General features: G+C 46.5%; 1 protein-coding gene across 1 annotated transcript; it reads right to left on the reverse strand.

The window, feature by feature from the left end:
* Nucleotides 1-2,041: 2,041 nt before the first annotated feature.
* Nucleotides 2,042-3,835, reverse strand: TACSTD2 (tumor associated calcium signal transducer 2). Its single transcript, XM_004023556.5, has one exon. It carries the CDS (start codon nucleotides 3,737-3,739, stop codon nucleotides 2,792-2,794), a length of 948 nt encoding a protein of 315 aa, XP_004023605.2. The 5' UTR covers nucleotides 3,740-3,835; the 3' UTR covers nucleotides 2,042-2,791.
* Nucleotides 3,836-25,469: the final 21,634 nt, after the last annotated feature.

Here is a 25,469-nt window from a genome sequence, read left to right on the forward strand (position 1 = left end):
CACAGGGTCACCAAGAGTCAGACATGACTTAGCAACTGAGCACACAGACACTGAACCTGCTTGGTGCCTGGGGTAGAAACCTGGGCTAGAAAGCTGAAACAAGGGTTCTGCATTCTGGCTTTGGCACCTGGAGGACGTGTGATCATGAGTCACTCAGCCCCAGCCTCTGTGGACCTGTTTCCTGACATGTGAAATGAACATAATCTATGGTGGTTTAGTCGCTAAGTTGTGCCCGACTCTTGTGACCCCATGGACCGTAGCCTGCCAGGCTCCTCTGTCTGTGGGATTCTCCAGGCAAGAATACTGGAGTAGGTTGCCATTTCCTTCTCCAGGGTATCTTCCCAACCCAGGAATCATCTGTAGGCAGATTCTTTACCAACTGAGCTATGAGGGACCTAATCTTTAAGAGAGGGAAAAATTGAACACCAAGTTCTAGGCACTCCTATCAATTACCCTCATTTAATTTTTATAATAGAGATTTGTAGTTTTTAGCAGATGAGGCAACTGGAGAGTTAAGTGACTTATTGCCCAGTACAGTGGGATTTGAACCCAGGTTTGTCAACACTTGATTGTCAGTAAGCCAGCAGCTCAGAGACGATCCAAGTGAAAGTGCTTTACAAACTGTAAATAAAGTGCAATCAATGACTCAGCCCAGAATGCAGACATTTAGAAATTATTCAAAAGCCACATTCTGATGAAGAATGGGGTTGCTCAGAACTTTTTCCTTTGTTGAGCCGCCCACTCAATCCTTAATCTGTTTACTTTCTGGGCAGTCAAGTGATAGTTTTCTGAAGTAACTCTTGAAACAATGGCAGTGTGATACAGTGAAAAGAATACTGGATGAGGAATCAAGAATCTGTCTAGTTTCAGCTGGGTCACAGAAACATTAACCTTGAGAAGTCACTCACCCTTTCATCCGTAAGATGAGAGGTTAGGATAGAGGTGATAGCCAAGGTCTCTTTAGCTAAGGTATTTCAGTGATGGGGGGAGTGGGGGTGCGGAGGGTGGGTGAGGGGTGGGAAGTTGGCCTGAGAGTTGTTTCACTCTCATTGTTAAGGTTCTCATTCTAACCTCAGGCACGTCAGCTGTCCTTTCCACAGCCAGCCTACATCAGCCTTCTCCCCTTGTTAAGCCCCATTTTTACCTGAAAGGATGTTTGGAGCCTTCCCTTAGCAGGAGTGCTTGCAGGCTGAAGAGACTCTGGGGACCATAAGGTATCATTGTTTCAGCACACATCAGTCACCGCCCCAAGCTGCCCAGGCAGCAGCTTAGCGTTCCCTCACCCCAAATCTTACTGGTGCTTCTTTCTTGAGGGGCAGGCATACACCAGAGTGCAAGTCAGAGGAGGAATGTGAGATGTATTCTGGGGAAGAAAATGAGGTCCTGGACCTAGCTCTTTGGGGTTGGATGTACCACTCTGTCCTTTGTACATGCCCATGGTTGCAGCAACTTCCCAGGAACTGCAGCAACTTATTTACCACTAGGCTACTCCACAGCGACCTTCTAACACACCCTGCTTCACATAAATAAGCGTGAATGAGTAAAAACAAGCAGATAAACGTGAGACAAGACTTTTTGCAGCTAAAACGCAGTAAGTTTTTAAAGCACCTTACTAGTAAAATCTTAGGAAAACAGACTACATGGGCACATGCACACACACAGCCAGAGCACGAGCCGGCTATAGACTGGCTGTGCCCATGTGGGAAAGTCCTTTAACTCAGAGACAAAGGTAGAGTCTTCTTCTCCAGGGGAGAATTCTCATTTGGTGATAACCTTAGGCTGGTCCCCTTTCCTAACAACACTGTCCGGTTCTAGGCGGTTCCCTCAGACCTACCCTCCTGCAGGGGGTTTCCAAACAACCTTATTTAGAAACACCTGTGTTTACACTGGCCAGCTCAGGGATCTCAGAAACACCAGAGTGGCTATGGGGAAAGGTCCATCCTGCTAAGAAGTGTTAGAATTTGAAGTAAGAAATCTGAGTCATAGGAAATTAGAGTAGTCCCAAATCATATAAATCTGGAGCAAGTTTTCACAAATTCCATCTTTTGGTTTGTGCCTTTTCCATATTTTATTAAATTCATGTTTTTTTAAAAAAAAAATCACAACAGCATTATCAAAGACAACCTATGTACAAACATTTTATAAAAGAAACATTACTAGTATCAGCTGTAATAAGGGCAAGTTGAAGAACAGATGCTGAGTTTCTGGGCCAAAGTCTGTCCTCCAATAAAGACATCTAACATGTGTGCAGGCAGCTCAGACAGGCTTCTTTCCCAGTAACAAGCATGTGTGGTCAGTAATACAAACGATGGGAAATGAAGATACAACATGGGCCCAATTAGCGAACTCATCAGGAAGGCCACGAGACAAGTGGAGCTAATGAAATAACTTAAACCCAAGACGGCAGCTGTTTCCCAGCTAAAAGCGTTTAAGCCTTCAGCATGGATTTCCGCATTTGTAAACCAGGCTGGGTTGTCATACAGACACTTGATTCTTATACATAACCCTATGCCAAACTGCCCTTAACTCTTGGAGTCAGGTTTCTGGTTGGACCGAAAGGGAAGGAATTTTAGAAATGCTTTCTTCAGGACAGAAGTCAGAAAGCGAGGTAACCCTGAGAACAGGATCTATTAAACATGGTGGCGGTGGGGGGAGGCAGGAATGTGAGACGAGAAATGTCTCCTGCGGGGGGACAAGAATCAAGCAGGCTGGCTGACTCACTTGGGTCTGGAACCTTGCTGAAATCCGATACCCTACCCCACCCCAGCCCCGCCGGTACCTACAAGGTCGGTTACTGTCTTATCTCCCCCAGTTCCTTGATCTCCACCTTCTTGTACTTTCCTGACTTCCTCCGATTGGTGATCACCAGGACGGCCACGCCGGCGACCACCGCCACCACGACCACCACGATGACGGCGATGAGGCCGCTGGCGAGGCGCTTCATGGAGAACTGGGGGGGCTTCTCGTCCAGGTAGTAGACGAGCATCTGCTCCAGGACCAGGGGCTGTCCGCCCACGCGCAAGTTGAGGTCGCGGGGGCCTAGGAACAGCGACTCGCCCTTGACGTCCCTCTCGAAGTAGTACGCGGCGTCGCCGATGTCCACCTCGCCGGGGACCTTCTGCGACGAGTTCTGGCGCAGCTCGATCTGGATGGTGGGGTGCTCGTAGTGCACAGCCCTCACGAACTTGGGCTGCAGCAGATAGCGCTGCTGGAAGAGCTGCCGCAGCTCGGCGTCCAGGTCCGAGTGGTTGAAGGCGGGGGCGTCCGGGCGGTGGCGCAGGTCAATAAGAATGTGGTAGGTGCGCACGACCTCGTCGCACTGCAGGCTCAGGTCGCCCTTGTCGGTGCGGCGCACGCCCACCGAGTTCACGCACCAGCACACCGACGTCTGGTTGCACTGGCGCGCCTTGAAGCGCCCCTGCTGGTCGCAGTCCGGGTCGTACAGGCCGTCGTTGTCCAGGAGCGCGTGCTCGCTCGGCCGCACCAGCGCGCGGCCGCTGTGGGAGGCGCGCATGCGCGCCTTGAGCAGCAGGCACTTGGACGTGAGCGTGGAGCAGTTGACCGCCTGGTTCGAGCCGAGCACGCGGCACTGGCAGCGGCCGCTCGGGTCGCGCTCGTCGCACACGGTCATCTTGTTGGTGGGACACACGCACTGGTTCTGCGCGGCCGCGTGGCCGATCACCGCCGCCAGCATCAGGATCCACGGCGACGGCAGCGCGAGGCCCGGGCCCCGGGCCATGGTGGGGCGGAGGAGCGAGAAGCCGGCGCGGGCTGGCGAGGACTGGAGGTTCCGCAGGGCTCCGGCTCCGGCGTGTGCGACGGTATCCAGGCGTCTGCCGCCCGCCGCTCCCTCCAGCTCTTATACTTCGCCAGACCTGCCGGGCTGGTTTGGCCGCCGACTCACCCGCTGGTATTTGGGTGATAGATACCCCGCCCGCCCCTTCCCGGGTTCTCGTCCCCTTCTCACTGAAGGCTCAGCCGGCCCTGCGCCGCCCGCGATAGGATCAGCGAGGCGGAGGCTGTCCCGTCTCCTCTGGACCGAAAGCCTGGGAAAGGAAAACCGATACTCGGCTGAGGGCGGGGGGCGGAGTACCGCCCCCGGCCCGCGCGGCCCCACCCGAGAAGGGACCCGCCCTAGGCGCGCCCTCCAGCCGAGAACCTTGGGCGTCCAGGCCTCTCTCCCCGGCTGGAGTTCTCAGAAATTGTATTGAGAAGGATGGCGTGGGACTGTCAGGTTTTGTTCCAGCCCTGGTCCCTCCTTTAAGTTCTTTCACTTCCTCGCTTCTTTTCTCAGTCCCTTGCTTGCGTGCTAAGTCGCTTCAGTCGCGTCCTGCTCTTTGCAGCTGTAGACTGGAGCCCACCAGGCTCCCCCGTCCATGGGATTCTCTAGGCAAGAATACCGGAGTGGGTTGCCATGCCCTCCTCCATGGGTTCTTCCCCACCGAGGGATCGAACCCCCTTAAGTCTTACAGTTCCCTTAATAGTTTGTAACCCACTCCAGTGTTCTTGCCTGGAGAATCCCAGGGACGGGGGAGCCTGGTGCGCTGCCGTCTATAGGGTCGCACAGAGTTGGACACGACTGAAGTGACTTAGCAGCAGCATATAGTTTACAGTACACAAACATTATCTCATCCTCACGTCAGGTCCTGACGGGTATTCACTGTCTATCAGACCCATTCCATAGGTGGTGTAGGTGAGGCTTAGAGAATTTAAAGTCGCCGGGCCAACAGTTTCCTCATATTCCTTGGAGATGCCTTTGCAACTCTGCCTGGCTGTTCTGACACCTTAAATAAGTGCTTATGGAAATAGTGGTACCGAATCTGAAGGAAGGTTTAGAAACAGGTCTGTTACCGTAGCACAGTTAAAACCCAAGTGTCCTGGTGGCCAGGATATTAGAAGTTCTGTTAACACTTTCCCCCCTCTCCTTCAAACACCGCGAACTGGGAATATTTATGCACGTGGTCAGTATAGGGAGATGAAAAGGAGCACATTCTTTCAAAGAACTAGCAAGACTATAAGGAATTCGTTGTATAATTTGATTCTAAAAGAACAAATCATTGCTTTTCTTTCACTATGCCCCATGTAAGTAGCCGAACCACTGCAAATAATGAATGGAGCTTGTGAGAAATTACTTGTCTGCTTCTGTGTGGCTACTGGGATGGGATGCAAGTGTTGCCATCTCTTTTTTGAATCATTGAGAAAGTTCAGGATTTCAAATCTGTGGTAAAATTAACAATGATTAGCAAGCTATAATTATCCCTGGCTCCTCCAGTCAGAGCACATTTTATATGCTCAGCATTTAAAGAACACCAACAGTGGTTCAGGGTGTTGTTTAACACATGAAAGCCAGTCAGGTTTCTACCCTATTAATTTTCTAGCAATTCCTGAGGCGGGTAGGTGGATATATATTATTCTGCCTTTACAGGCAGAGAAAGCAGAAACGTGGGGGTCAGTTTCTTACCCACAAGGAACTGGCATTCTGCTCTCTACTCCCACTGTCTCTGTTTAGGTTCTTGAACCAGGAGCCTCCTCAGTTTTCTCCTCCCCAACACCCAGTCCACCCTGAACACCAGAAGGCTTTCTACATCACAAATCTGTGACCATCTTCTCTCTGCTGAGAATCTTTCATGCACAGAGTGGGAGGTGCCCTTGGCTCTTAGGATGAAACTCATACTTCTTAAGTTAGCACACAAGATCGTATGTGATTTTGGCCATATTTCTCAAGTTATGTAATTTCTCTGTGCCTTAGTTTCCTATCCTCATCTGTAATAAAAGTATCTACCTAACGAGATAGGTGTGAGAATTAATGTTCAGTTCAGTCGCTCAGTCGTGTCCGACTCTTTGCGACCCCATGAATCGCAGCACGCCAGGCCTCCCTGTCCATCACCAACTCCCAGAGTTCACTCAAACTCACGCCCATCGAGTCAGTGATGCCATCCAGCCATCTCATCCTCTGTCGTCCCCTTCTCCTCCTGCCCCCAATCCCTCCCAGCATCAAAGTCTTTTCCAGTGAGTCAACTCTTCACATGAGGTGGCCAAAGTACTGGAGTTTCAGCTTTAGCATCATTCCTTCCAAAGAAATCCCAGGGCTGATCTCCTTCAGAATGGACTGGTTGGATCTCCTTGCAGTCCAAGGGACTCTCAAGAGTCTTCTCCAACACCACAGTGAAAAAGCATCAATTCTTCGGTGCTCAGCTTTCTTCACAGTCCAACTCTCACATCCATACATGACTACTGGAAAAACCATAGCCTTGACTAGACGGACCTTAGTCGGCAAAGTAATGTCTCTGTTTTTGAATGTGCTGTCTAGGTTGGTCATAACTTTTCTTCCAAGGAGTAAGCGTCTTTTACTTTCATGGCCAAAAAAACCGCTTAGGAAAGTGTGTGTTCTAACAATATCCAAACTTCGTAAGCATAGATAGGTGTTAGCTATTGTCATGGTCCCCATCCATCACCATGTTTATCTTGCTTCGTCTTGCCTCTCCAGGCTTCGTCATATTTTCAAACCTTTGTGAAGTCATCTACCTGGACTCTCTACTCCTTCACCTATTTTGTGGATTTTTTTTTTTACACTCAGCTCTTGGGTCACCTCCAGGAAGCCTTCCCTGATTGATCCTCTTGCTGCAGTCAGGATGATGCCCCTTCTCTGTGCTTTCATAATTCCTCTAACACCAGAATGACACCACCAACTTTTCTGGGCTTGGTGAACCCCCCGCTATAATGGAGATAATAGCAATTCTCTACTTCATAAATCATCCTGAGGATCCAGTATAAATAGATGAGATGGTAGATCCCAAAGCTTTATAAGCTGTAAGACACTCTAAAAATAGTAGGCTGCCTTTTTAGTATTTAAATAGCTATCTTACTCTTCCAACTAGTGACTAGGTAGCCACAATCCCCTATAACTGAAAGCCACCTGCTTGATATTCCAATGGGTCCCAGACCAGCAAAAGGAAAGCTGAAGGGAAAAGGGTCTCAAAGCTGAGGAATGTATACAATGGTGTCTACTTAGCTAGGACAGCCCCAATGCCTGGGCCTTATTTGGGCTAGTGCTTTGTCTCCAAACCCCTGGCTTTTCCAGCCATGTTATGTGTTGCAAAGAAGGGGATAAACAGGAGTCCATCCTCAGTAACGTCTATGGAAGATGGGGAGAAGCAAAGATGACTTGCCCCCTGTCCTATTCCCCACCCCCCACACACTTTCTTAGATTCTGTGGTTCTGGCAGATTTTTCCTAACAAGCACACAAACACCAAGATGGGTTTATTAAGAGAAGCCCCAGCTCTGACACCCACTTCATTCTTTGTTTCCCACCCAGGTCTGCAAAATGCCATGTGTTAGCTTTAGTTCTGTTTTTTCTTTTTTAACTTTTAAATATTTAACAAAAGGGTTATATGAATTCAGGATTCACAAGAGTAGATCAGGGCAGGAACCACATCTGAGCACTGTAGCCCCAGCGACAGCATGTGTTAAGTATTCAGTAATATATTTATTGGCTTAATTAATGTTGAGTTGTGCCCAGAGTATTGTAGTATCAACATATACCCTTAGGAATGTTCCTGTTGACCATTTCAGTATTTCCCTTCTGGGCCAATTCTCATCACCTACCCCAGCCACAAACCTCTGTCCCCACCATAACCTACCTTCCTAGCACCTCATTTCAAGGAAGACCAGGTAATGATACCTGAGTGCTATTTTTGCTCTTATCCCAGGCTTTTAATATACTTCCCTGGTGGTTCAGACGGAAAGGAGTCTGCTTGCAGTGCGGGAGACCCAGGTTCCATCCCTGGGTTAGGAAGATCCCCTGAAGAAGGAAATGGCAACCCACTCCAGTATTCTTGCATGGAAAATCCCATGGATGGAGGAGCATGGCAGGCCCCAGTTCTTGGGGTCACAAAGAATCGGACACAACTGAGCAGCTTCACTTCCAGACTTTTAATAACTGTAGGAAGGAAGATTGTAGTCTGATGAGGGTTAGAATAGACAAGGATTCTGGAGGCAATCAGTGTAGTGTGGTTGAAAGAAAATGAGCTTTGGCTCTATAGTAAGACTTTGCCTCCAATTCTGGTTTTACATCACTTACTGTCTGTGTATTACTTCACCTCCCTGAGTCTCAATTTCCTTAGTTATAAAATGGGGATAATAATGCCTACATTTCCCCAACATCTGGAAAAAGGATAATTTCCCATCTTATTATTGAGAACATGCTTTCCCCCTCCACTGAACTTCATCTATTCTTGTACTCTTTTCTAATCTGTTGTTGATGTTCTGGTTTTCCTTGGTATTAGACCAATACCAACACATCAGTTTTCTATTCAAGGAGGTGATTCGCAAAAACAAAACACAAAAATAAAAGTGTGTTTATTAATAAAATACTAATCATCCATAATTATTTTAATGTTTCAAGATAAAGAATATAAAAAAACTCAACAGCGTGTTTGGCATATTCTAGGTGGAATTAATCTTAGCTATTATTATCAGCCCTCTCAGGAATGTGAGGATGCTTTAAGATCATAAAAGCACAAAGCTGGTGATTGTGTGGATTGCTGACAGGACTGTGCATGGAGCTGGTGTTAGGGAGGGGAGCTGCCCGAGAACCCTTATCATTGCCCCGCCCCACCGGATGCAGGAATACGGAGAGTATCTAGAGAGGATCTAGAGTGTGTTAGCATTTCTACTCCCATTTTCTGTTGGAGTACCTACAACACCCTAGGGGAAGGCAGAGAAGATGTTATTATCCCCATTTTACTGATGTGGAAGTAGAGACCTGTGGAGGGGAAGAGGGCTTGTTCATGGTCACATGTTTATAGGTAGAGAGGCCCAGTCTAGAATCCAGTTCTCCTGACTACAGATGCACATGTCAATTAATTAAGATGGAAGGGAATTGAAAGTATGAAGGGGTTAGAATCTCATCTCACGTTCCTTGGGTTGTCTTTTATTATTTTTCTTTCCCTTAATTATACAAACACTTTTTAGAAAGTTCTGCTTTTATGAAGAGCACAAAATAGCTATTAAAATTGTGTAGGGCGCACCAGTGAGCTCACACCTGGAAACGCTAGGGCTTAGGCCGCTAATCACTCGTTCCTCCCACACTGGAGTGAAAGTGGTCCCTGACGTCTCTGCTTTGCAGAAAAAGCAGCCTCCATTTGAATTCTGGGCTGCCAGGCTACGAGCAGGTGCTTCACCGTGTTCTTTCCTTATAGAACAGGGATAATGGTTGCGTCATAGAGACGTGAGGATTCAGTGGTGTGGTGTCCGTGGAGCTGCCTAGTGCCATGTTGGGAAGAGCCCTCACTCTTATTTCTGGCCTGACCAGCGTCAGCTTTAGGCTCCATAAGGAGCAGCCACTGAGATGGTGGACAGTGCCTGAAAGTTGGTCAGGCTTCCTCTTCTTCCTCAGAGGGAGCTTGGAGTCTTGGAGGAATCAGGTGGTCCTGCCACCCAGAATGCAGAAACTACAGAGAGAAGGTGGCTGTGATGATCACTGGGTAGAAAGAGGACAGAGGCTCCAAGAAACGAACCATAGAAAGAATGGGAAGTCATCCCAGGGCCTGGGGACAAGGTGCAGAGAATCAAATAGACAAGAGGTACAGGACTCTTATCTTCAATGCTTCATTTCTTTAAAAATGCAACTCAAGTATTGCAGACCATTAGAATTCAAAAGAGCCAGGCAATGGGAACTCTGTATTTTCTTATTTGCTATCGTGAAAATGTTTATAATAAAAAATTTTAAATCTAGTTAATCCTTCAAATTAAGTTTTGGAGGAAATACTTGGAGTAAAGTTTCCTGTTTTTGCTTCTACTTTTTTTTCCCCCCCCATTTCCATGGTTTTTCTTGTTAATATGAACTGGCACTTATTTATCACCAACATTGTGTCAGGCACTTTAATGCTTTTATTTATTATTTATAAATAAATTCCATATAATCCCCCCAACAATTCTATGAACTATTCTTGTCCCCATTCATCTGATCAGGAAGCTGAGGCTTAAGATCCCTCAGCGAGAAATCAATAGGGGAGGAGTTTGAACATGATCTGCACTCTTCCATGGCACAGTTTGTTCTCTTTCTGAAGTCTTGAGTGAGTGAGAGTAGTTTGAAGATGTTGGGCTAGCGAACTGAGTGTGTTTTGGGACCCAGCTGCCTAGGGAATGGAATCTGATTTCTCACTTGTCTGGCAAGACAACATATTTCTCTGTTTGCGTGTGCTCATCTGGGTGGGGCTTAACTCCTTTTCTTAAAAGAGAGGTTGGCTATGACGTCTGTGGCTCTGCTTGTTTTTTGACTGCGTTCTCACCCGAAAACTCTGTGTTGTGGTCACTTCCGTATCTGCCACTCACCATCTTCTTCTCATGATCTTGTCATGATTTCCATGCCACAAATGGCAAACCCTAAGTGGCTCCCGTCTCATTCAGGTCTCTTCTTCTAGAGGTAGCTGACTTCTTCCCCCAGGGCTTTAGCACTGGAGAAAAGCCACCTAGTAACTTTGTTTTTTTTTTTTTTGGAATGTAATTGCTTTACAATGTTGTTTCAGTTTCTGCTGTACAGTGAAGTGAATCAGCTGTGTGTATACATATACCCTCTTCCTCTTGAATCTCCCTCCCACCTCTCCCAGCCCCCACCCATCCCGCCTATCTAGATCTTCACAGGACACTGAGCTGAAGCTCCTGTGCTTCATAGCAGAGTCCCACTAGCTGTTTCACACGTGGTATGTATATATGTCCATCACAGTTTCCCTCCCCTTCCCACCCAGTGTCTGCATGTTGATTCTCTGTGTCTTCATCTGTGTTCCTGCCTTGGAAATAGGTTCATCTCTACTATTTTCCCGGAGAAGGCAATGGCACCCCACTCCAGTACTCTTGCCTGAAAAATCCCATGGACGGAGGAGCCTGGTAGGCTGCAGTCCATGGGGTCGTGAAGAGTCGGACACGACTGAGCAACTTCACTTTCACTTTTCACTTTCACGCTTGGAGAAGGAAATGGCAACCCACTCCAGGGTTCTTGCTTGGAGAATCCCAGGGACAGCAGAGCCTGGTGGGCTGCCATCTATGGGCTTGCACAGAGTCGGACACGACTGAAGCAACTTAACTACTATTTTCCTAGATTCCACACATACGTATCAATATATTTGTTTTTCTCCTTCTGCCTTACGTCACTCTGTATGACAGTCTAGGTTCATCCACATCTCTGCAAATGACCTTATTTTGTTCCTTTTAGTGGCTGAGTAATAGTCCCTTGTATATGTGTATCACATCTTCTTTATCCATCATCTGTCCATGGACATTTAGGTTGCTTCCATCTCCTGGCTAATGTGAATAGTGCTTTTGTGAACATAGGGTGCATGTGTCCTTTTGAATTATGGTTTTCTCAAGGCATGTGCCAGAGAAGGCAATGGCGCTGCACTCCAGTACTCTTGCCTGGAAAATCCCATGGGTGAAGGAGCCTGGTAGGCTGCAGTCCATGGGGTCGTGAAGAGTCGGACACGACTGAGCAACTTCACTTTCACTTTTCACTTTCATGCATTGGAGAAGGAAATGGCAACCCACTCCAGTGTTCTTGCCTGGAGAATCCCAGGGATGGAGGAGCCTGGTGGGCTGCCGTCTGTGGGGTTGCACAGAGTTGGACACGACTGAAGCGACTTAGCAGCAGCAGCAAGGTATGTGCCAGTAGTAAAATTGCTGGGTCATATGGTTGTTCTATGTTTAGTAACTGTGTAGTTAATCTCACTGGCTTTTGAGCACATCAGTTTCCGGTGAGACTTGGCAACAAATGAGGAGAGATTGGGTAATGTTGTCACAACATTCCCCAGGCAGCCAAGTTTCCCAGACCCCACACTTATGAATCATGGTGTTGGCGTTTCCTTTCCTTGAGCTGGCCAGGTGATGTGTGATTCCTCATAGAGGGGAATGCAGGTGTATGCTGTTTCTTAGCACTTTTAGCTGTTCTGGAGTTGGGGGCAGGTGGTGCGAGGTCTCACCCCTACACTAACCTGCTTTTCTGGGCAAGCCTTGTCCAAGTGATGCTTCTTAGAATTATTGAAAAGGATTTCAGAGGTCATTTATCCCAGTCTCCCACCCAAAGAGAGAAATCTCTTCTCCAAATCCCAAATAGGTGCTTAAGCATTACCTGGGCTGGTGAATCATCCATTCTCTCCCACAAGACAACTCATTCCAGCCCTGAGAATCTTTATGAGAAAGTTCCTCATCATATTTAGGAAAATTCTGTGCCTCTGTAATTTTCACAGACTGATCCACATTTCCATTCTCGGAGCACTACAGGGTAAATGATTTCCATCCTCCACTTCATGGTTCCTCAGGTGTGTATTTGAAGCCAGCTCTTCTGTCCCCCAGTTCTCCTCCTGTCCCTTTCTGCCTCTTCCCTTGCCTCTGTCTGGGAGAGACATCCCTCCTCCCTCATCGTCGCCTCTGTGCCAGCCTCACCCCCTGGGTTGTGATGTTTCCATCAGTGGTCCAGTTCAGCAAATGTTTTTTTTTTTTTTTTTTAATTTTTATTTATTTATTTATTTAGCTTCTTCTCGGTTATGGCACACAGGATCTTCAATCTTCACTGTGGCATGTGGGATCTAGTTCCCTGACCAGGAATTGAACCCGGGCCCCTGCACTGGGAGCTCAGAGTCTTAGCCACTGGACCACCAGGGAAATCCCTCAGCAAATGTTGTCATGTAATTGGGTTGCTGCCAGCAAAGGATCCCTGGGAAGCTGTGCAGAGGGCTTGTTCCTGTTGTCTAGCCTCTATACTTTGATTAGGAAGGTGGGTGTAATTCAAACTGTCCCATACTCAGCTACCAATTTCCTCTTTTCTAGGAACACATGATTCCTGGGCAGTGTTTATAATATCAGCAATTTATTAAGAGGCTGTCACGGTCAGCTTCTCAACATGTGTTATCTTTATCCTTGCAACATCTAAATGAGGTATGTTCTGTTATTCTTACTTATGAAAACTCAGGCAAAAGGACACTTTCCCAAGAATATATCAACAGTAAACGGCGAAGCCGGAATTCACATTCTTTTGGCTCTGAGATTATGCTCTTTGATTTACACCGAGCCTCTATAGAGCAGGTGAATTTTCCAAACCCACAGGTTTTCAATTCCACCGCACTTAATGTACAAGTTCAAACTACATCCCAACCTCTTGTTCTTCTACAGCTGCCAAATGAAGGCATCAAAATCATCTCTCAGGGACTCCCCCCAACTTTGCATTCCAATGCAGAGGGTGTGAGTTCCCTGATTTGGGAGCTAAGATCCCACATGCCTCAGGGCCAAAAAACCAAACCATGAAACAGAAGCAATGTTAGAACAAATTGAATGATCCGCATTTTAAAAAATGCTTAAACAAAAAAGTTGTCCCTCAACTGAATCCAAGTAATGATATGGCTTAGATTTTATCCAACACTGGACAATTTTGCGTTCTGGCATCTTGGCTGAATTCACCCTTATAGAAAAACAGATAAGACATTATCAGTACTGTGCAGGTGAAGGAAGTCCAGCCTAGAGCATGCTCGTGGCCAAAGCTAGAGAGCAGGACAGAACCTCCCACTCTTCCTAGCCGCAGATGCGCTTCTCGGCTCTCGAGCTGTCCTTTCTACAGCTTCAAGTACCCAGTCTTCTCTGTTGTCTGTACTTCTGCTGCTCCCTGCCTATTTGTCTTTTTTATAAAATTTTAATTGAAATATAGTTGACATGCAATATTATGTTAGTTTCAACTATATTACATAATGATTTTATATTTGCATACATAAGAATTTTACATTTGCATACATAATGAAATGATCACCATGATAAATCTGGTAATCTGTCCCCATATAAATTATTATAGTATTATTTCTTATGCCGTATATTATATCCCCATGACTTAATATATAACTGAAGGTTTGTACCACTTAATCCCGTGTATCTATTTTATTCACCTGCCCCTCTCCCCCACTTCTGGCAACAACTTGCTTATTCTCTGATTCTATGAGTCCGTTTTCACTGGGTTTTCTGTTTTGTTTTATTTTTTTGTAATTTTTTTTTGGCTGTGCAGGTGGGATCTTAGTTTCTGGACCAGGGATTGAACTCTGCATCGGGAACATAGACTCTTAACTATTGGACTGCCAGAGAAGTCCCTGTTTTTTTAAGGTATTTTTAGATTCCACATAAGTGAGGTTATGCAGTTTTGTCTTTCTCTGTATGACTTGTTTCACTTTGTATAACACCCATCAGGTCCATCTATGTTGTTAAAAATGGCAAGATTTCATTCTTTTTACGACTGAGTAATATTCCACTGTGTATATACCTAATATGTATATAAAACATATTTTCTTTATCCATTCACTAAGTGTCCATGTTCACATTCATGGACACTTAGGTTGCCTCTATACCTTGGCTATTGTAAATAATGCAGTGAACATTGGAAAACATGTCTTTTTAGTAGTGTTTTTGTTTTCTTTGGGTAAATACCCAGAAGTAAAACTATTGGATTATGTGGTAGTTCTATTTTTAATTTTTTGGGGTGGCTCCATTTGGCTTTGCATAATGGCTGTACCAATTTAAAATCCCACTGACAGTGCACAGGGTCTCTTTCCTTCACATCCTTGCCAACAATTGTCATCTTTTTGACAGTATCCATTCTGACTGATGTGAAGTGATATCTCATTGTGATTTTGATTTGAATTTCCCTGACGTTGGTGATATGGAGCATCTTTCCATGTATCAGTTGGCCGTTTGTATACCTTCTTTGTAAAAATGTCTATTCAGATCCTCTGCCCATTTTTCACTTTTTTTTATGTTGCCTTTCTTTGTATATTTTAGGTTATATTTTAGGTATTAACCCCTTATCAGGGGGTGTATCATTTGCAAATGTCTGTCCTGGGAGCTGAGTATGCTCTCAGCAGTTGTGAGTCACTAGACTCACACCAGGGACGGAAGCAGAGGCGAGGAGGAGTGGGACAAGGGAAAAGTTCAGGAGTTGAAGGAGAAAGTACAGGCAGGACAGAGGAGATCTCATTGTTTTCCAGTGTGGGGATGTACCGGTCCAAGACAAAGGGCCAGAAAGCCCTCATTGTTCCTCTGGCCTAAGTAGGATGCAAGAAATTGGACTCATTTCTTTGGATTCATGTGGGAAGTCCTGGCTCTGTCAGCTAAACTTCAGCTATAACCTTTCAAATCATGACTGATGGGAAAATGAGGTCTGCCTTCAACAGCTTCTCCAAGAACACGGAGTCTGCTGATTAGAAGGCAACTAGGAGCCAACAGAACCAACCTGCTCGGGACCCGGCACCTCCTTTTCCCACCCACATGATGATTTCCTGTACATCCATTCACCATCCATTCAGCCAGTCAGTCACCCATCATTAATTCATTCCAAACCCTTTGAGTGCCCACCATGTACCGTCCCTGTACCAGGCTGGGAGGATAAAAGACAAATAGCAGCCAACCCCTGACTCTCAGGAGCTCACAGTCCACACAGTTATGGCTGCCAAGCAGGGGCTCAATGTAAATATATTGAATAAATATCATAGAAACATATGAATAATTACAGTAAAGGATTATAAAGCACAGTTCCTGTCCTTCCCACTTATATGGATTATGCAACTAGAATTGCTGAATACATCAGTAGAAAAACCTAACTTTCTCTTAAGTTTGTATGCTTTTCCCTCCCTCCCTCCCTCGCTCTCTCCCTCGCTTGCTCACGTGCGCGCGCTCTCTCTCTCTCTCTCTTTGACTGTGCTGAATAGCTTGTGGGATCTTAGCTCCCAGATCAGGGATCAACCCAGATCCGCAGTAGTGGAAATGCCAAAACCTAACCACTTTAACACCAGGGAATTCCCACTTTTCTCATTTTTGTCAGTGATGAGCATGTAATGCTTTGAGGGCAAGGAGAAAAACATAATCTAATAGATAAGGTTTGCATTAAAAAGGCACCTGAAATAAATAACATTTGGTCATAAAAGACAACCTAAGGAGATAACAGTTGGGGCACAAAAATGGCAACCCAAATTAAGAACATCAAAGGATGTTAAAGTTGGAAATGAGTTTCCAAGACAGCCAGTCCAGTAACTCTAATCTATTTTGAATTGTGGGGTCCCACATCTCAGAAAAGTGGTGAGTTTTCTCCTTAAAGAAATACAGCTGTGCACAAAGGCAGAAACATTAAACTGTGTAGTTTCCAGTGGGAGCCACAGAGTCCCTGAGTTTATTCGTCTCAAGGACTCTCCCATTCCCAGTTTAGAATTTCTGTAGAGTTCAGTGCCCTCACCTCGTTTAACAGACATAGTGGAATGACTTCTTAAAGCTCACAGTGCCAGTTAGTGAAAACATCAGGCAGTTTGATTTTGAGAAAGAACTTAAAAACCAGCTGCCTGGGTTCAAATACCGACTTCACCATGTAGAAAGGGAATGTTGCCTGCCATTCCAGTAAACAATGAATGTTTGTCCCTGCACCCTACTCCCCATCAAGCCACCAGCTATTGCAGCCACCCTCCCACACACACCCACGGTGCACCCCGAGGGGAATTCAGGATGGAGAAAAACAGGAAGCAGTCTGTGCCATGGATACTGGCCCTAGATAGTTGATGCATACATTGTATCTATGAAATTATTTCAATGAGCTCAGATTCTTACTGTACATCTTCCCATACATAGAAAAGCACTGAAATCATTCATTTGAGGTCCTGTTTTGTGTGTGTGTGTGTGTGTGTGTGTGGCTAATCTTTTGATGTTCAACTACATTTTGGGGGGGGGGTGGTTTCTTTATTGTTTATTTTTCTTTCCCAGCAAAAACTCCTATATATCCTGACTCTTCCCTTACCTTTTTGGAATAGTTCCTCAGAGCTATCTGAGAGGCTGTCTGCCAGGCTATAGTTTTCATTAAGATCCCCCAATAAAACTTAACTTAATGCTTAACTTAATGATCAGCTTTTAGGTTGAGCATGTTTTTGGCTATTTGACTTTCAGTAAACCACTTTACTTCTTTATGCCTCTGTTTTCTCATCTGTAAAATGGGGATAATAGGAACCTACTTCATAAGGTTATTGTGAGGGCTAAGAGTTCATCCAAGTTAAAATTTTGAGCTGGGGTGAGCAAACTATGCATGTAAAAGGTTAGATGTTAAGTATTTTAGGCTTTGTGGGCTGAGGAGCAAAATTCAAGGCTATTTTGGAGACATCTATAGAATTATTTGGGCTTCCCTGGTGGCTTGGATAGTAAAGAATCTGCCTGCAGTGCAGGAGATGCAGGAGACACGGATTCAATTCCTGGGTCAGAAAGGTCCTCTGGAGGAGGGCACAGCAGCCCCTTCCAGTATTCCTGCTTGGAGAATTCCATGGACAGAGGAGCCTGGCAGGCTATAGTCCATGGGGTTGCAAAGACACGACTGTGCAACTAACATGATAATATAGAATTATTTAAAAATGTAAAATTCTTAGCTCATGTACCATACAAAAACAAATACCCACACACAAACAGGATTTGGGTCACAGATTTATAGTTTGCCAACCCTTAGCTTAGCGCAGCACCTGGTACACAGTAGGTACTCAATAAGTGCTAGTTTCTACTCTTCAGCCTAATCCAGCTCAGGGCTCTTTCAGTGCCAGGGTCTCCTCTATGGAGCATAAATGACAACGGGAAACAAGGGGCTGGGCAACCAACTCGGCCGAGACATTTGCCACAAATGGGCCCAGGTCTCCAGGTGTGTAGAGTCTCCTGCTCCTCCCCGGTGCGGGAGACCCCATCTGAGACCCCATCCATGTCCAGCTTAAGTAGGCAAAATGGCCAACATGCTATAATTATTCTCAGGGAAGCCTTGAGTCAGATGCCCCCATCATGAGTCAGAGAAAGGTAAGAGGGGCTGGAATGGGGACCACAGGCCTTGGTTTCTGGGCATTTCTGCCAGGTCAGCCACCTTCTTCCCACACCTACCCTACGTTAGAGCAGCCTTTCCTGGGGAAGCTCTAGACACAAACTCAACCACAGCTGGTGAGTTAGAATGGACCCCATCATCTACTTCTAATTGCTTCATTTTACCGATAGGAAAACTATGGCCCAGGTTGGGGAAGTGACTTGCCCAAGATCAGATAGCTAGATTGGGATTAGAAAACGTTAGCCTTGCCTTCTGGGTCAGTGCTTTTCCCCTGCCTGCATTAGTGCTGGTTTCTGTCTTTGGCACATAATGGAAACTACCAGAGCAGTTGTCCGGTCCAGTCTTTTGGTGTTCATCAGCCCTTTGCAGACTGTATGCTCTTGTTTATAAACATTTCCTGATCTCCTTCTATGGGCCAGGCTCTCTACTGGATGCAAAAGATGAAAAAAGAGCCAGTTTCTGCTTTCGAGGACCTCAGCTCACAGTTCAGTGTGATGATTGTTACTCAATAGTTGGTTTGTACATTTGTTCATTCAACAAACATTATTAAATATACATGTTGTATCAGGCACTGCAACAGATGCCAGGAATACAGAATTAATAAAGGCTCTACCTTCATGGAAATTATAATCTAGTATAGGAGATAAACACCAGTAATGTGCTGGTGGGCTTCCCTGGTCAAGAATCTGACTTCAGTGCAGGAGACCTGGGTTCAATTCCTGGGTTGGGAAGTTCCCCTGGAGAAGGGATAGGCTACCCACTCCAGTATTCTTGGGCTTCTCTGGTGGATCACACAGTAAAGAATCTGCTTGCAATGCGGGAGGCCTGGGTTCAATCCCTGGGTTGGGAAGATCCCCTGGAGGAAGGCATGGCAACCCACTCCAGTATTCTTGCCTGGAGAAAAGTCCCCATGGACAGAGGGCCTGGTGGGCTACAGTCCATGGGGTCACAAAGAGTCAGACACCACTGAGCGACTAAGCACAGCACAGCAGTGTGCTGGCAGATGTGTAGCAACAGGTTCTCCAGAAAAAGAGGACCATAATCTGCAGCATTTGCTTATTTTCTTGTTGAAAATGCTCTCCTCATGACTAATTTCAAGCTACCAACCTGGCATGATGGAACACTGGTTGAGAAAGATGCACGCTATGGCTCTGGCAAGCTGGTGCAAGCCGGCTGCCACACAGCACCGCGTAGACACTGAACAGGTAAGGGCCTTGAAAGGCAAGAAGCAGATGGAGGGGATGGAAAGTGATGGAGGGCGTGCTCTTTTAGACAGGCTGTTCAGGGCAGCCTTTTCTGAGGGGGTGAGATTGGACTGGAGACCTCAGTGAAATGAGGAAGCCAGTTATTTGGTGAATTTTTAGGAAATGAGAACCCCAGGCAGAGGGGACAGCATGGGCAAAGGCTCTGAGTCAGGACCATGTTTGGGCTGCTGGGGCAATGGTGAGAAGTCTAGTCTGCAGGGAGCACTGGTTTTGTGGGAGCTCATGGAAGGGATGCTTGAATCCAACAGATACATGGGGCATTAGTAGAAGGGGAGAGTTGGTGTCAGTGTTCTTGGAGGTGACTTTGAAGGGAATCTTAAAATGAGGAGTAGGGGCTTACCTGGTGACCAAGTGGTTAAGACTCTGTACTTCCAATGCAGTCCTAATCAGGGGACTAAGATGCCATCACATGCCATGTGGTGTGGCCCAACATTTTTCTCAAAAATTAGGAGTAATTGTTACCTGGAAGGTGGGGATTTGGGCAGAGGTGCAAAGAGAAGGGAGTTGTGGGGTGAAGTAATGATGTAGGCCAAGGCACTCAGCTACTGAAGTGGGGAATGGAATAGTTCGACTGTGGGGTTCGGAGTACAGCCAAGGCTGCGCAGGCGAGCGAGAGCCCCAGCACAGAGGGCCTTGGGCTAATGACAGGTTTCCGCGAGGCTAAAGACTTGGATGCACTCTTAATCTGGAAAGATCGCTAAGGCTGGCGGCATTTATGAAGGATGCGTTTGATGGGGAAACAGGAGTCGGCTCTGAAGGCTCCCAGTGCAGAATAAAGAGGATGAGGGCCTGATTTAGGACAGAGAGGAAGGGATGGATCTGAAACAGTAACCTCACGTCTCTTTCATGATTTACACTAATGACTTTGGGGCATGCCATCTTTCAACGTCTTCACAGCAGCCCTGAGAGGGTGGGACACATGGGGTGGTGAGTTAAAGATGGTGGCCTGTCTTTGCCACCCCTCCCCATCTCTTCCCCTTGCATCTGGGCTGGCCTCGTGTCCCACTTATAACCAGTGGACTGCAGCATCAGGGGCCCAGAGGGACTTCCAAGGCTAGGTGAGAAGCCACCTTTCCCTCTCTGCCTTGATCTCTCGGCATGCTTACTCTGGGGGAAGCCAGCTGCCATGGGAAAAGTCTGACTACCTTAAGATCGGTGTGCTGTGAAGTCCCAGCTAGCCATGTGGAGAGGCCAAACGGCAAGAGAGTTCCCCACCCAGCCCAGGTGCCAGACAGGTGAATGAAAAAGCCACTGTGAATACTGAGCCTGTCCAAACAGGATGACTCCAAACCAGGTGCCATCTGACTGCAACTGCATGAGAGCATCAGCAGGAGCCACCCAGCTGAACCAAGTCAGCCCCAAACCCTAAGGGGTAAGAATTGCTGTTGTGAGCCATTATGTTTTGGGATGGTGTGCCATGCAATAATGCGTAATGAGAGCACGTGATATTATCCCCACCTGGATGGGGAACTGAGGCTCACAGAGATTAGGAGGACTGAGCCAAAGTCACAAGACTGGGAGGTGGCACAGCCAGAGCTAAACCCAGTTGTGCTGACCTTTAGAACTGCTGTTTGAACTCCTTCCTGCTGTATCATTACCACCCCTCCCAAGCCCTGGGGCCAGAAAGGCCAGGGATGAAGGTGACCAGCCATCTGTGTCTTTTTGCCAGCCCAACCGGGAGGGCCACTCATGATGTTTATACAGCCTTGTTCTCTCGGGAGTAAGAGAAAGGTGTCCCCCCAGAATCCCAATGCCCTAGGGTGTCTCTTCCTAGCATGTCCCCATGTTCTCTCCATTCAAGCCCTGCTTTTAACCAGGGGCCGCAGGGGAATTAAGGAACTCACATTTGCTGAGCATCATCTGACTAAGCTTCTTTTAATAGTGCTAGCTCATACAGTCTGTGCAGCAAGCCTATGAGATAGGAACAGCCACTATTCGTGGGGACATGGAGGGGAAGGGCCTTGTCCAGATTTACATGAAGAGTGCGTTTCAGAGCCTGGATTCCAACCCAGGTTTGTCTCCTCTACAATTAGCACTCCATCCAGAGGAATATGGGACTAATGTTACAGGACAACGTGAGTCGTCACATGGTTTAGCGGGCAGGCCAGCACAGTGCCTGGTGCATTATAGATGCTTGTGCTGTCGCTCCGTCATGTCCAAGTCTTTGCAACCCCATGAACTGCAGTCTGCCAGGCTCCTCTGTCCATGGGCATTCTCCAGGCAAGAATACTGAAGTGGGTTGCCACGCCCTCCTTTAAGGCACTGACTCGATGGACGTGAGTCTGGGTGAACTCCGGGAGTTGGTGATGGACAGAGAGGCCTGGCGTGCTGCGATTCATGGGATCGCAAAGAGTCGGACACGACTGAGCGACTGAACTGAACTGAGCTGATCCCCCTTTCCTCCCTCACTCTCCTAAGTGGCTCAGTGGTAAAGAATCCGCCTGCCAATGTAGAAGACACAGAGATGTGGGTTCAATCCCTAGGTTGGGAAGATCCCTGGAGAAGGAAATGGGAACCCACTCCAGTATTCTTGCCTGGAGAATCCCATGGACTGGGGAGCCTGGCGGGCTGCAATCTGTAGGGTTGCTAAGAGTTGGACACAACTTAGCCACTGAGTTCACTCGCTTGCTCTCTCTCTCTACCCCTGCTCCATCCCAGAGAAATATATGACATACCAAAGAGCAAAAATAATCCTTGAGTAGGAAAATAATATTTATTGAGGCTATGTGTTATTGACTCAGGGATTATGTAATTTAATCCTCACAAATATGCTATGAATTAGGCACTGTTATTAAAATTCCACTCTACAAATGATGAGGTCAAGTCTCAGACAGATAAGTAAATTGCTCAAGACCATACAGCTAGTAAGTGACACTTCAGGTGGATCTTGGTCTATTTGATTTGAAGTCCATGCTCTTAAACAGTAACGGCTGCCCCAGCCCCTGTAGAGGGATTCCTGTGTCAAGTGCATGCCTGGCAGGATGCCTGCTGGACGAGGACTGGGCAGGTTGTTTAATGAGGGTACTGACCTGGGGAAGGAATGAGGTCACATTCCAGGAGGCTGAGGCAAGGCGGTACATGCATCATTTCAAAAGACCTGCTCTCTTGGGAAAAACTGGCAGAGTTGGTTATCTATGCCAAATTAGAAAACTAAATACAAAAAAGGGATGTCAGGACTGAGCAAAAGACCCCAACCATCCAGGGTCAGAGGCCTAAATAGGACCAGCCACCTGGAGTCCCATGAGTCTAGGCCCCCAGGCAAAAGTTATGGGTCACAAAGAGTCCGACGTGACTGAGCAACTAAGCACACACACACGCACACACACACGATAAACAGAAGAGCCCCACTTGTTGATACTCAAGGACCATAGTAGGTAAGTTCCGGCACCGTCCGAAAGCCTCTTCCTATGGTGCCTACAGAAGCCACAGACTGAATCTCCAACATTCGTTTCACCCCAGCTGATGGGCCTGAGAGAATGATGGTAACACCGTCCTCCTTTCTAGGTAGATATCGGGAGTCCCCTGAGTCATGAGGAGAGCCTCTTGGAGATGCCAGTTGAGAATCTTTCATGGGTATCTAGCCTCTTTTTCTTGCTCACTGGATGGGAAAGCAGATATGTGTCCTGATTGCCATTGGCAACCACTGTATGAACACAAGGGGAACCAGACTTAGAAGGACAGAGGGGAGAAATGGAAAGAAACTAGGACCAAAATAGCATCATCAGATTTCTGAATCATCCAGCCCTGAAGCCCACCCTATTGCTGGATATCTGCTATGTGAGCTAATTCATTTGCTTCTAGCTTAAGCCAGTGTGGGCTCGATTTGTAGCTGCCCAAGGCAGCCTAATTAATGCTATAGTGATTTTCTCCGAGATATGGACATTGGGTTGGTAAGTTTGATTTCTTCCATTCCAGTTCATCCTGAGAGCAACCTAGCTCACTTGCCGCATTTAAAGCCCTAGACTGGAGAATGGGTGAGAAACCATTTTGATCCAGCTGTCATTTAAACCGTAAATTTGACTAACTACATAAAATCCATGAAAGCTACGCTTCTAAACTATAAAACAGTGCTACAAATGAATATTAATAGCAATAATTATAAGAGGGATAATGAATATCATTGAGTTACAATATGCCAAGCACTGTTTTAAATGTTATTTAATTCCCACAGCAATTCCATGTAGTTAGAGATATTTTAATCTCCATTTTACAGAGTGGAAGCTGAGACAGGGAGAAATGAGGTTAATTTTCCTAGGTCACACAGAAGCAAGTGGTAGAATTGGAATTTAAACTGAGAAAGTCTGATTTCAGAGCACTGCCTCTCAATCACTATTCTAAACCAAGAAAATAATAGCACTGAAAGGAAAAATAAAAGCTTTTGTAAGGAATCCCCTGGCAATCCAGTACTTAGGGCTCCAAGCTTCTACTACAAGCGGCACAAGTTCAGTCTCTGGTCAGGGAACTAAGACCCTGCAAGCTGCATGGACAGCTGCTTCTTAAAAGTGGCCTCCAAGCTCTTTGACACACCTCCCATCCAAAAGTGATGCTCCACGGCCCCTCTCCTTGCTTCTGGTCTCTGAAACTGCCTGACTCATAGGGTATAGATGAGACACACCCCATGCCTTCTGAAGCTTGAGCCTTTGCCTCACTCTTGGAAACCAGAGGTCATATGGTGAGGAAGCCTGGTTACACAGAGGGGTGTGTTCTGGTGGAAAGCCCAGTGGAGGTGTTAGCCAACAGTCAGTATAAAAGCTGACTCCAGGTGCAGCCGCCATCTCAATGGAACCACAGAAATCCGAGATCAGAAGGACTGAGCAAGAAACACCTCACACCTCACTGATCCCTGTCAAACCCCAAAACCACAAGCGATAGGAATAAAATATAAAATAATTGTTTTTTTAAAAAAAGGTTTTGAAGAGTTGTTAGTAAGGAAGGAAGATTCATAGGTGGGCTGGATTGGTGAGGTGAAAAGATCAATCATGAAACCAGGGGAGGAAAAAGCACAGGTAAATTCTCAGCATCTTACATGTTCATTGATGTTTTATAAGTAGCTGCTGCTACTGCTGCTGCTGCTAAGTCACTTCAGTCATGTCCAACTCTGTGCGACCGCATGGACAGCAGCCCACCAGGCTCCCCCATCCTTGGGATTCCCCAGGCAGGAACACTGGAGTGGGTTGCCAGTTCCTTCTCCAATGCATGAAAGTGAGAAGTGAAAGTGAGGGCGCTCAGTAGTGTCCGACTCTTCGCGACCCCATGGACTGCAGCCTATGAGGATCCTCTGTCCATGGGATTTTCCAGGCAAGAGTACTGGAGTGGGTTGCCATTGCCTTCTCCTTATAAGTAGCTATGTTACATATTCACATAGACACACACACACACTATGGATTTCTTATTAATACCTCTTTCCCACATGACTGCAATCTAGCAAACTTTAGTTCTTCTGACTATGGTAGTGTATCTTTGGAGGAAGAGTGATCTAGACAACAGGTGTCAAAACCAAGCTTCATAGCATAAGGCTCCCCCTTGACTAGCCCAACCTCCCTTGTTCTTTCCTCCCCCTGGTCTGTCACTGAACTCACTGTGCCAACAATTTCAGTGGCAAAGTCAGTTCTTTGGAGCAAGAGGCAAAAGGGCTGGAAGTCCTGGAGTGAGCTTTGCATTCATTTGAGACAAGATTTTGGTCCATCCAATGTCATTGATTCCTCTCTGCAAGGAAAGGAGCTTCTCACACACTGATGTGCCAGAAACTTGGCTTTACTGTGGCAAATACATAGCTCCAAGGCAAGCTCTTTCTTCAGAGAAGTATGACTTTGCAGTATTATGGCTAGACCATGGCTACAGTATTACAGGCCCAATCCTTATGGGGGAGCATGTTGTCAAGTCAAATCCTTTGAGAAGTCAGTCTGTGTTCCAAACAGACCTGTCCAGGAGCTATATGGGAAATGTTCCTTCTCTGAGATTCAGCTTGTTCTGAGAACTAGACAGTGAGCAACCTCTGCAAAAGACCATTTTGCACCGTTTAAACTCCCAAGCATCTGATTATCTCCAGCCTCCTCAAAGTCAGGTACTCCAGGGACCATGTCCTTATTGGAGACAGATACTCATGAATGCCTTTTCATACTGTTCACAGGGCTCTCAAGGCAAGAATGAAGTGGTTTGCATTCCCTTCTAGAGTGGACCACGTTTTGTCAGAACTCTCCACCATGACCCATCCATCTTGGGTGGCCCTCCATGGCATGGTTCATAGTTTTATTGAGTTAGACAAGGCTGTGAGCCATGTGATCAATTTGGTTAGTTTTCTGTGATTGTGGTTTTTATTCTGTCTGCCCTCTGATGGAGAAGGATAAGA

Source organism: Ovis aries, chromosome 1 (assembly GCF_016772045.2).
Source record: "Ovis aries strain OAR_USU_Benz2616 breed Rambouillet chromosome 1, ARS-UI_Ramb_v3.0, whole genome shotgun sequence".
In the NCBI taxonomy this organism is placed as follows: domain Eukaryota; kingdom Metazoa; phylum Chordata; class Mammalia; order Artiodactyla; family Bovidae; genus Ovis; species Ovis aries.